The 12,731-nt window shown below is 49.4% G+C and overlaps 1 protein-coding gene across 6 annotated transcripts in view; it reads right to left on the bottom strand.

The window, feature by feature from the left end:
* Positions 1 to 10,871: 10,871 nt before the first annotated feature.
* Positions 10,872 to 12,731, bottom strand: part of LOC141091581 (uncharacterized) — a 42,869-nt gene continuing 41,009 nt past the window's right edge. For all 6 annotated transcript variants that reach the window (XM_073577242.1, XM_073577241.1, XM_073577239.1 and 3 more), the window contains one exon: positions 10,872 to 12,545. In XM_073577242.1, coding sequence (XP_073433343.1) covers positions 11,188 to 12,545 — 1,358 coding nt within the window. In that variant the 3' untranslated portion in view covers positions 10,872 to 11,187. The remainder of the gene's footprint in view (positions 12,546 to 12,731) is intronic.

Below are 12,731 nucleotides of genomic sequence, written 5' to 3'. Positions count from 1 at the left end.
GAGTTTCAGCTCAACATGTGCCACCCTGTTTTTAAAGGGACCAAAAGTAATTGGACAATTGACTCCAAGGCTATTTCATGGACAGGTGTGGGCAATCCCTTCGTTATGTCATTCTCCATTAAGCAGATAAAAGGCCTGGAGTTGCTTTGAGGTGTGGTGCTTGCATTTGGAAGGTTTTGCTGTGAAGGAAACATTCGGTCAAAGGAGCTCTCCATGCAGGTGAAACAAGCCATCCTTAAGCTGCAAAAACAGAAAAAACCCATCCGAGAAATTGCTACAACATTAGGAGTGGCAAAATCTACAGTTTGGTACATCCTGAGAAAGGAAGAAAGCACTGGTGAACTCATCAATGCAAAAAGACCTGGGCGCCCACGGAAGACAACAGTGGTGGATGATCGCAGAATAGTCTCCATGGTGAAGAGAAACCCCTTCACAACAGCCAACCAAGTGACCAACACTCTCCAGGAGGTCGGCGTATCAATATCCAAATCTACCATAAAGAGAAGACTGCATGAAAGTAAATACAGAGGGGTCACTGCACGGTGCAAGCCACTCATAAGCATCAAGAATCAAAAGGCTAGACTGGACTTTGCTAAAAAAACATCTAAAAAAGCCAGCACAGATCTGGAAGAACATTCTTTGGACAGATGAAACCAAGATCAACCTCTACCAGAATGATGGAAAGAGAAAAGTATGGGGAAGGCGCGGTACAGCTCATGATCCAAAGCATACCACATCATCTGTAAAACACGGCGGAGGCAGTGTGATGGCTTGGGCATGCATGGCTGCCAGTGGCACTGGGTCACTAGTGTTTATTGATGATGTGACACAGGACAGAAGCAGCCGAATGAATTCTGAGGTATTCAGAGCCATACTGTGTGCTCAGATCCAGCCAAATGCAGCCAAACTGATTGGTCGTCGTTTCATACTACAGATGGACAATGACCCAAAACATAAAGCCAAAGCAACCCAGGAGTTTATTAAAGCAAAGAAGTGGAATATTCTTGAATGGCCGAGTCAGTCACCTGATCTCAACCCAATTGAGCATGCATTTCACTTGTTAAAGACTAAACTTCAGACAGAAAGGCCCACAAACCAACAGCAACTGAAAACCACCGCAGTGAAGGCCTGGCAGAGCATCAAAAAGGAGGAAACACAGCATCTGGTGATGTCCATGAGTGCAAGACTTCAGGCAGTCATTGCCAACAAAGGGTTTTCAACCAAGTACTAGAAATGAACATTTTATTTAAATTATTTAATCTGTCCAATTACTTTTGGTCCCTTTAAAAACAGGATGGCACATGTTAAGGAGCTGAAACTCCTAAACCAGGGGTCTCAAACTCAATTTACCCAGGGGCCGCTGGAGGTAGAATCTGGATGAGGCTGGGCCGCATCAGGTTTTCCACAAGAAATGCTCTTACAAAAACATTCCGAGAGCAATATACCGCACCGCCCCACCGCTCATTCTGAACCTGGCGCACCCGAGTCTGTGGCGCGGTCCGGTCCCTGCTCGACTCCTCCTGCTGTATGTGTTGTGAGTGTGACTCATACGCCTTGCCTGCTGACAGCAGGCTGCTGTGACTATCTAGCCATCATCATACTCACCTCCTCCTGCTGCAGCTCCGATGGTCCAGCGCCATCTTCCTGTATGAGTGCGCGGTCACACGTCACGTGGTACCGCTCATTAAGCTCATGAATATGGGTGCCACGCCTGAGAGTGGAGTGGCATCCATATTCATGACCTTAATGAGCGGTACTACGTGTGACTGGGATTTCACATGCGAGATTCGGCCTTGTTTCTCACATGTGATCCCGGCCGAGGTGAGGACCGCAAACTATTGTCCCGAGGGCCCATGAGGAGGGCCGCAAACTATTGTCCCGAGGGCCCATGAGGAGGGCCGCAAACTATTGTCCCGAGGGCCCATGAGGAGGGCCGCAAACTATTGTCCCGAGGGCCCATGAGGAGGGCCGCAAACTATTGTCTGAGGGTCGCAGTTGGCCCGCGGGCTGCGAGTTTGAGACCGCTGTCCTAAACCCTTCATCCAATTGTAATATGGATACCCTCAAATGAAAGCTGAAAGTCTGAACTTCAACTGCATCTGAATTGTTTTGTGTAAAATTCATTGTGGTAATGCCTAGAACCAAAATTAGAAAAATGTTGTCTCTGTCCAAATATATATGGACCTAACTGTATGAGGCCGTTATACTGTAGTGCACTATATGGGATTATTATATTGTGGGACATTATATGAGGCCGTTATACTGTGGTGCACTATACGGGGCCATTAATACTGTGAAGCACTGAGGCCATTATACTGGGATGAACTATATGGGGCCATTAACCTGTGGGGAAATATATCGGTCCAGTTTACTATGAGGCACTAGATGAAGCCATTATACTGTGGGGCACTAGATGTGGCCATTATACTGTGGGGCACTAGATGGGGCCATTATACTGTGGGGCACTAGATGGGGCCATTATACTGAGGCACTAGATGGGGCCATTATACTGAGGCACTAGATGGGGCCATTATACTGTGGGGCACTAGATGGGGCCATTATACTGTGGGGCACTAGATGGGGCCATTATACTGAGGCACTAGATGGGGCCATTATACTGTGGGGCACTAGATGGGGCCATTATACTGTGAGGCGCTATAAGGGGCCATATACTGCGGGTACCATATTGGGCCATTATACTGTGTTGCCCTATAAGGGGACATTATACTGTGGAGAACTATATGGGGTCTGTGAAGATCTGAGGTTGTGGGTTGTAATAATCATCTAGGCAGGTTAATCATGCAACTATTTTTTATTCCTTACATCCATGGTTTGCAACAAATTAAGGTAGATGGCCCCAGTGTACAAGATCCTCTCCGTGGGGCCAGTAGTCCCACTCCAAACTCCATTTACTCCAGGATCTCATCCTAGATCCTCTCTCTTCGATGTCACTCTACCCAACTCCCTGACCCAATATTTGGCTTCTTCCTCCTTCGCTGGGATCATCCACCTGAGTTGGCAGAAGTGTACACACCCTCCCCTTAAACATTTGCTTTTAGTTTTAAGAATGAAGAATATTCCAGAAGCCTATCACCTCGAACTGAGGCACTATATGGGCCATTATCCTGTGGGGCACTCTATGGGGCCATTATCCTGTGGGGCACTATATGGAGCCATTATCCTGTGGGTCACTATATGGAGCCATTATCCTGTGGGGCTCCATATGGAGCCATTATCCTGTGGGGCTCCATATGGAGCCATTATCCTGTGGGGCTTCATATGGAGCCATTATCCTGTGGGGCACTCTATGGAGCATTATCCTGTGGGGCACTCTATGGAGCATTATATGGAGCAATTATCCTGTGGGGCACTCTATGGAGCCATTATCCTGTGGGGCACCATAAGGAGCCATTATCCTGTGGGGCACTCTATGGAGCCATTATCCTGTGAGGCACTAGATGGGGCCATTATACTGAGGCACTAGATGGGGCCATTATACTGTGGGGCACTAGATGGGGCCATTATACTGTGGGGCACTAGATGGGGCCATTATACTGAGGCACTAGATGGGGCCATTATACTGTGGGGCACTAGATGGGGCCATTACACTGTGAGGCGCTATAAGGGGCCATATACTGCGGGTACCATATTGGGCCATTATACTGTGTTGCCCTATAAGGGGCCATTATACTGTGGAGAACTATATGGGGTCTGTGAAGATCTGAGGTTGTGGGTTGTAATAATCATCTAGGCAGGTTAATCATGCAACTATTTTTTATTTCTTACATCCATGGTTTGCAACAAATTAAGGTAGATGGCCCCAGTGTACAAGATCCTCTCCGTGGGGCCAGTAGTCCCACTCCAAACTCCATTTACTCCAGGATCTCATCCTAGATCCTCTCTCTTCGATGTCACTCTACCCAACTCCCTGACCCAATATTTGGCTTCTTCCTCCTTCGCTGGGATCATCCACCTGAGTTGGCAGAAGTGTACACACCCTCCCCTTAAACATTTGCTTTTAGTTTTAAGAATGAAGAATATTCCAGAAGCCTATCACCTCGAACTGAGAGGCACTATATGGGCCATTATCCTGTGGGGCACTCTATGGGGCCATTATCCTGTGGGGCACTATATGGAGCCATTATCCTGTGGGTCACTATATGGAGCCATTATCCTGTGGGGCTCCATATGGAGCCATTATCCTGTGGGGCTCCATATGGAGCCATTATCCTGTGGGGCTTCATATGGAGCCATTATCCTGTGGGGCACTCTATGGAGCATTATCCTGTGGGGCACTCTATGGAGCATTATATGGAGCAATTATCCTGTGGGGCACTCTATGGAGCCATTATCCTGTGGGGCACCATAAGGAGCCATTATCCTGTGGGGCACTCTATGGAGCCATTATCCTGTGGGGCACCATATGGAGCCATTATCCTGTGGGGCACTCTATGGAGCCATTATCCTGTGGGGCACTCTATCGCGCCATTATCCTGTGGGGCACTCTATGGGGCCATTATCCTGTGGTGCACTCTATGGGGCCATTATCCTGTGGGGCACTCTATGGGGCCATTATCCTGTGGGGCACAATATGGGGCCATTATCCTGTGGGGCACCATATGGAGCCATTATCCTGTGGGGCACCCTATGGAGCCATTATCCTGTGGGGCACCCTATGGAGCCATTATCCTGTGGGGCACTCTATGGAGCCATTATCCTGTGGGGCACAATATGGAGCCATTATCCTGTGGGGCACTCTATGGAGCCATTATCCTGTGGGGCACAATATGGAGCCATTATCCTGTGGGGCACCATATGGAGCCATTATCCTGTGGGGCACTCTATGGAGCCATTATCCTGTGGGGCACTCTATGGCGCCATTATCCTGTGGGACACTCTATCGCGCCATTATCCTGTGGGGCACTCTATCGCGCCATTATCCTGTGGGGCACTCTATCGCGCCATTATCCTGTGGGGCACTCTATCGCGCCATTATCCTGTGGGGCACTCTATCGCGCCATTATCCTGTGGGGCACTCTATGGGACCATTATCCTGTGGGGCACTCTATGGAGCCATTATCCTGTGGGGCACAATATGGGGCCATTATCCTGTGGGGCACCATATGGAGCCATTATCCTGTGGGGCACCATATGGAGCCATTATTCTGTGGGGCACTCTATGGGGCCATTATCCTGTGGGGCACTCTATGGGGCCATTATCCTGTGGGGCACTCTATGGGGCCATTATCCTGTGGGGCACCATATGGGGCCATTATCCTGTGGGGCACTCTATGGGGCCATTATCCTGTGGGGCACTCTATGGAGCCATTATCCTGTGGGGCACTCTATGGAGCCATTATCCTGTGGGGCACTCTATGGCGCCATTATCCTGTGGGGCACTCTATCGCGCCATTATCCTGTGGGGCACTCTATGGGGCCATTATCCTGTGGGGCACTCTATGGGGCCATTATCCTGTGGGGCACTCTATCGCGCCATTATCCTGTGGGGCACTCTATCGCGCCATTATCCTGTGGGGCACTCTATCGCGCCATTATCCTGTGGGAAACTCTATGGAGCCATTATCCTGTGGGGCACTCTATCGCGCCATTATCCTGTGGGGCACTCTATGGGGCCATTATCCTGTGGGGCACTCTATGGAGCCATTATCCTGTGGGGCACTCTATGGAGCCATTATCCTGTGGGGCACTCTATCGCGCCATTATCCTGTGGGGCACTCTATGGGGCCATTATCCTGTGGGGCACTCTATGGGGCCAGTATCCTGTGGGGCACTCTATGGGGCCAGTATCCTGTGGGGCACTCTATGGAGCCATTATCCTGTGGGGCACAATATGGAGCATTATCCTGTGGGGCACTCTATGGAGCATTATGTGGAGCAATTATCCTGTGGGGCACTCTATGGAGCCATTATCCTGTGGGGCACCATAAGGAGCCATTATCCTGTGGGGCACTCTATGGAGCCATTATCCTGTGGGGCACCATATGGAGCCATTATCCTGTGGGGCACTCTATGGAGCCATTATCCTGTGGGGCACTCTATCGCGCCATTATCCTGTGGGGCACTCTATGGGGCCATTATCCTGTGGGGCACTCTATGGGGCCATTATCCTGTGGGGCACTCTATGGGGCCATTATCCTGTGGGGCACTCTATGGGGCCATTATCCTGTGGGGCACAATATGGGGCCATTATCCTGTGGGGCACCATATGGAGCCATTATCCTGTGGGGCACCCTATGGAGCCATTATCCTGTGGGGCACTCTATGGAGCCATTATCCTGTGGGGCACAATATGGAGCCATTATCCTGTGGGGCACTCTATGGAGCCATTATCCTGTGGGGCACAATATGGAGCCATTATCCTGTGGGGCACCATATGGAGCCATTATCCTGTGGGGCACTCTATGGAGCCATTATCCTGTGGGGCACTCTATGGCGCCATTATCCTGTGGGACACTCTATCGCGCCATTATCCTGTGGGGCACTCTATCGCGCCATTATCCTGTGGGGCACTCTATCGCGCCATTATCCTGTGGGGCACTCTATCGCGCCATTATCCTGTGGGGCACTCTATGGGACCATTATCCTGTGGGGCACTCTATGGAGCCATTATCCTGTGGGGCACAATATGGGGCCATTATCCTGTGGGGCACCATATGGAGCCTTTATCCTGTGGGGCACCATATGGAGCCATTATTCTGTGGGGCACTCTATGGGGCCATTATCCTGTGGGGCACTCTATGGGGCCATTATCCTGTGGGGCACTCTATGGGGCCATTATCCTGTGGGGCACCATATGGGGCCATTATCCTGTGGGGCACTCTATGGGGCCATTATCCTGTGGGGCACTCTATGGAGCCATTATCCTGTGGGGCACTCTATGGAGCCATTATCCTGTGGGGCACTCTATGGCGCCATTATCCTGTGGGGCACTCTATCGCGCCATTATCCTGTGGGGCACTCTATGGGGCCATTATCCTGTGGGGCACTCTATGGGGCCATTATCCTGTGGGGCACTCTATCGCGCCATTATCCTGTGGGGCACTCTATCGCGCCATTATCCTGTGGGGCACTCTATCGCGCCATTATCCTGTGGGGCACTCTATGGAGCCATTATCCTGTGGGGCACTCTATGGAGCCATTATCCTGTGGGGTACTCTATCGCGCCATTATCCTGTGGGGCACTCTATGGGGCCATTATCCTGTGGGGCACTCTATGGGGCCAGTATCCTGTGGGGCACTCTATGGGGCCAGTATCCTGTGGGGCACTCTATGGAGCCATTATCCTGTGGGGCACAATATGGAGCATTATCCTGTGGGGCACTCTATGGAGCATTATATGGAGCAATTATCCTGTGGGGCACTCTATGGAGCCATTATCCTGTGGGGCACCATAAGGAGCCATTATCCTGTGGGGCACTCTATGGAGCCATTATCCTGTGGGGCACCATATGGAGCCATTATCCTGTGGGGCACTCTATGGAGCCATTATCCTGTGGGGCACTCTATCGCGCCATTATCCTGTGGGGCACTCTATGGGGCCATTATCCTGTGGGGCACTCTATGGGGCCATTATCCTGTGGGGCACTCTATGGGGCCATTATCCTGTGGGGCACAATATGGGGCCATTATCCTGTGGGGCACCATATGGAGCCATTATCCTGTGGGGCACCCTATGGAGCCATTATCCTGTGGGGCACCCTATGGAGCCATTATCCTGTGGGGCACTCTATGGAGCCATTATCCTGTGGGGCACAATATGGAGCCATTATCCTGTGGGGCACTCTATGGAGCCATTATCCTGTGGGGCACAATATGGAGCCATTATCCTGTGGGGCACCATATGGAGCCATTATCCTGTGGGGCACTCTATGGAGCCATTATCCTGTGGGGCACTCTATGGCGCCATTATCCTGTGGGACACTCTATCGCGCCATTATCCTGTGGGGCACTCTATCGCGCCATTATCCTGTGGGGCACTCTATCGCGCCATTATCCTGTGGGGCACTCTATCGCGCCATTATCCTGTGGGGCACTCTATGGGACCATTATCCTGTGGGGCACTCTATGGAGCCATTATCCTGTGGGGCACAATATGGGGCCATTATCCTGTGGGGCACCATATGGAGCCTTTATCCTGTGGGGCACCATATGGAGCCATTATTCTGTGGGGCACTCTATGGGGCCATTATCCTGTGGGGCACTCTATGGGGCCATTATCCTGTGGGGCACTCTATGGGGCCATTATCCTGTGGGGCACCATATGGGGCCATTATCCTGTGGGGCACTCTATGGGGCCATTATCCTGTGGGGCACTCTATGGAGCCATTATCCTGTGGGGCACTCTATGGAGCCATTATCCTGTGGGGCACTCTATGGCGCCATTATCCTGTGGGGCACTCTATCGCGCCATTATCCTGTGGGGCACTCTATGGGGCCATTATCCTGTGGGGCACTCTATCGCGCCATTATCCTGTGGGGCACTCTATGGGGCCATTATCCTGTGGGGCACTCTATGGGGCCAGTATCCTGTGGGGCACTCTATGGGGCCAGTATCCTGTGGGGCACTCTATGGAGCCATTATCCTGTGGGGCACAATATGGGGCCATTATCCTGTGGGGCACCATATGGAGCCATTATCCTGTGGGGCACTCTATGGAGCCATTATCCTGTGGGGCACCATATGGAGCCATTATCCTGTGGGGCACTCTATGGAGCCATTATCCTGTGGGGCACCATATGGAGCCATTATCCTGTGGGGCACTCTATGGAGCCATTATCCTGTGGGGCACAATATGGAGCCATTATCCTGTGGGGCACCATATGGAGCCATTATCCTGTGGGGCACCATATGGAGCCATTATCCTGTGGGGCACCATATGGAGCCATTATTCTGTGGGGCACTCTATGGGGCCATTATCCTGTGGGGCACTCTATGGGGCCATTATCCTGTGGGGCACTCTATGGGGCCATTATCCTGTGGGGCACCATATGGGGCCATTATCCTGTGGGGCACTCTATGGGGCCATTATCCTGTGGGGCACTCTATGGAGCCATTATCCTGTGGGGCACTCTATGGCGCCATTATCCTGTGGGGCACTCTATCGCGCCATTATCCTGTGGGGCACTCTATGGGGCCATTATCCTGTGGGGCACTCTATGGGGCCATTATCCTGTGGGGCACTCTATCGCGCCATTATCCTGTGGGGCACTCTATCGCGCCATTATCCTGTGGGGCACTCTATCGCGCCATTATCCTGTGGGGCACTCTATGGGGCCATTATCCTGTGGGGCACTCTATGGAGCCATTATCCTGTGGGGCACTCTATGGAGCCATTATCCTGTGGGGCACTCTATCGCGCCATTATCCTGTGGGGCACTCTATGGGGCCATTATCCTGTGGGGCACTCTATGGGGCCAGTATCCTGTGGGGCACTCTATGGGGCCAGTATCCTGTGGGGCACTCTATGGAGCCATTATCCTGTGGGGCACAATATGGGGCCATTATCCTGTGGGGCACCATATGGAGCCATTATCCTGTGGGGCACTCTATGGAGCCATTATCCTGTGGGGCACCATATGGAGCCATTATCCTGTGGGGCACTCTATGGAGCCATTATCCTGTGGGGCACCATATGGAGCCATTATCCTGTGGGGCACTCTATGGAGCCATTATCCTGTGGGGCACAATATGGAGCCATTATCCTGTGGGGCACTCTATGGAGCCATTATCCTGTGGGGCACCATATGGAGCCATTATCCTGTGGGGCACCATATGGAGCCATTATCCTGTGGGGCACCATATGGAGCCATTATCCTGTGGGGCACTCTATGGAGCCATTATCCTGTGGGGCACTCTATGGCGCCATTATCCTGTGGGGCACTCTATGGCGCCATTATCCTGTGGGGCACTCTATGGCGCCATTATCCTGTGGGGCACTCTATCGCGCCATTATCCTGTGGGGCACTCTATCGCGCCATCATCCTGTGGGGCACTCTACGGGGCCATTATCCTGTGGGGCACTCTATGGGGCCATTATCCTGTGGGGCACTCTATGGAGCCATTATCCTGTGGGGCACAATATGGGGCCATTATCCTGTGGGGCACCATATGGAGCCATTATCCTGTGGGGCACCATATGGAGCCATTATTCTGTGGGGCACTCTATGGGGCCATTATCCTGTGGGGCACTCTATGGGGCCATTATCCTGTGGGGCACCATATGGGGCCATTATCCTGTGGGGCACCATATGGGGCCATTATGGATGGAGCGGGGGTCACACATTACATACTGTATCGTACACTATACTTAGCCCTGTATCTAATCCCAGGGTGTGTTACTCTAGAATCATAGAATCGTAGAGTTGGAAGGGACCTCCTGGGCCATCTGGTCCAACCCCCTGCTCAAAGCAGGATTCGCTAAATCATCCCAGTCAGATGTCTGTCCAGCCTCTGTTTGAAGACTTCCATTGAAGGAGAACTCACCACTACTCGTGGCAGCCTGTACTCTAAACTGCATTTAATCACGCATGTGACACACTCCACATATCTAACCCCATGTTATGATACAGCGAGCAACACTAACAGAATCGGTGCTACCGGCCGTCCTCGGTGACGATGACTACTTGTCAGTATCACTTTGCAGTCACCGGTGATGGCTCCGCACTGGGATCCTACACTTCCTGCTTTCTTATCCTGTTGCAAACAGAAGGGATGGGGAGGCGTGAGGTCACACACGTGATCAGACCCCACTTACATTTACTGTTGTCGTGATGTGAGATAGTTGTACACTAGGTTTTCTTGGCAAATTTCAGCAGCTGCTCCCCCTAGTGTTTAAAAATGGAAATTCTAAACCTTTTAAAATTATTTTTTCATATACTATTAAATTAAAAACAAATATTTACAAAAAAATAAAACATTAATACTTTCTATTTTTTTCAATTGTTGATAGAAAATCTTTTTTTGATGGTACCATCGCTTTAAAAAAAAGATATAAAATGTTTACATGGGCTGTCCTTACGTCTTTCCTATGTCACTCTGACGTACTAAATGCATTTCGCTCTAATTGCACTGCCCACTTTTCACACACCAATACGGTTTCTCCTCTATGTGAATTCTCTGGTTCCAAAATATGATTTTCCTGTAAGACATTTTCCACCTACAAAATATCAAAATAGCTTGTCTTCTGTGTGACATTTCTTATGTTTATCACATCTGGATTTAGTAATAAAACATTTCCCACAAATGGAACACGAGTACGGCTTCTCTCCTGAGTGAGTTCTCTCATGATGTACAAGAGTTGTTCTATCTTTAAAGCACTTGTCACATATTGAGCACGGAAATGGCCTCTCCCCCGTGTGAACCCTCTCATGTGTGACAAGACCTGCTTTAATTTTAAAACATCTCCCACATACTGAACATGAATATGGTTTCTCTCCTGTGTGACCTCTCAAATGTTTTACATAAGTTGACTTAGCTGTAAAACACCTGCCACATTCTGAACATGAGTACGGCTTCTCTCCTGTGTGAATTCTCTCATGTGTAATGAGGCTTGATTTATGTGAAAAGCATTTCCCACATACAGAACAGGAATGCGGCTTCTCTCCTGTGTGAATTAACCAATGTTTAACGAGAACTGATTTAACTGAAAAGCATTTCCCACATTCTGAACAGGAATACGGCTTCTCTCCTGTGTGTATTCTCTCATGTATAACAAGTTCTGCTTTGGTATTAAAACATTTCCCACATTCTGGACATGGAAACAGATTCTGTCCTGTGTGAATTCTCTCATGAACAACAAGATTTGATTTATCTTGAAAACATTTCCCACATTCTGAACATGAATACAGCTTTTCTCCTGTGTGAGTTTTCTCATGTCTAATAAGACTTGTTCTTGTTGTAAAACATTTTGAACAGAGTGAACAAGAAAATTGCTTCACCACGGTGTCACTTTTTCCACTCTGTGAATATGAATACGGCACCTCGCTTGTGTGAATTCTCTCATGGGCATCAAAATTTGATTTATTTGTAAAGGATTTCCCACATTCTGAACATGAATATGGCTTCTCTCCTGTGTGAATTCTCTCATGTTGAATAAGTGCTGAATTATAGTCAAAACAGTTTCCACATTCTGAACAGGAGTATGGCTTCTTTCCTGTCTGACTTAATATATGTTGATAAAGCCCTGGTTTATTAGTAAAGCATTTTTCACATTCTGAAAAGGAGTTCTGCTTCTCCCCGATGTTGATACCTCGGTGTGTACGAAGATCTGAGCTTTTTGTAAGTTGTTTTCCAAATTCTCCAAATTGAAATAATTTACCGACTTCTTGATCTGTACTTGTCGTAAGAAGCTTTGATTGGTCACAAGTCGAAACCTCAAGATAAGGTGGACTATAAGAGAGATCCGTACTGTGAAGTCCTGGTTGCACAGTGACGGTGATCACGTTTGCTTCGGAGGAGTGAAGAACGATATCTTCATCTTCTACTTTACAATTTAGTGATAATATGACGTTTTCACTGGAATTTTCTGTAACGATTAAAGATGGAATTTTATTAACCAGAGTTTAGAAAAATTTCTAAAACATTTCCAAATATGTGCCGATTTTCTACGATTTGGCTTTTAGTCGATAAATTTGTTAAGGGTTAAAAATGGATGTTGTAAATTTCTCTCTAAATCACATGAAGCATTTTTGAGCCAAAGTCAGAAGTATAA

This window comes from Dendrobates tinctorius, unplaced genomic scaffold (assembly GCF_039654945.1).
Source record: "Dendrobates tinctorius isolate UK_male_01 unplaced genomic scaffold, ASM3965494v1 ptg000055l, whole genome shotgun sequence".
Lineage (NCBI taxonomy): Eukaryota > Metazoa > Chordata > Amphibia > Anura > Dendrobatidae > Dendrobates > Dendrobates tinctorius.
This window is presented reverse-complemented; position numbering and strand designations above follow the sequence as displayed.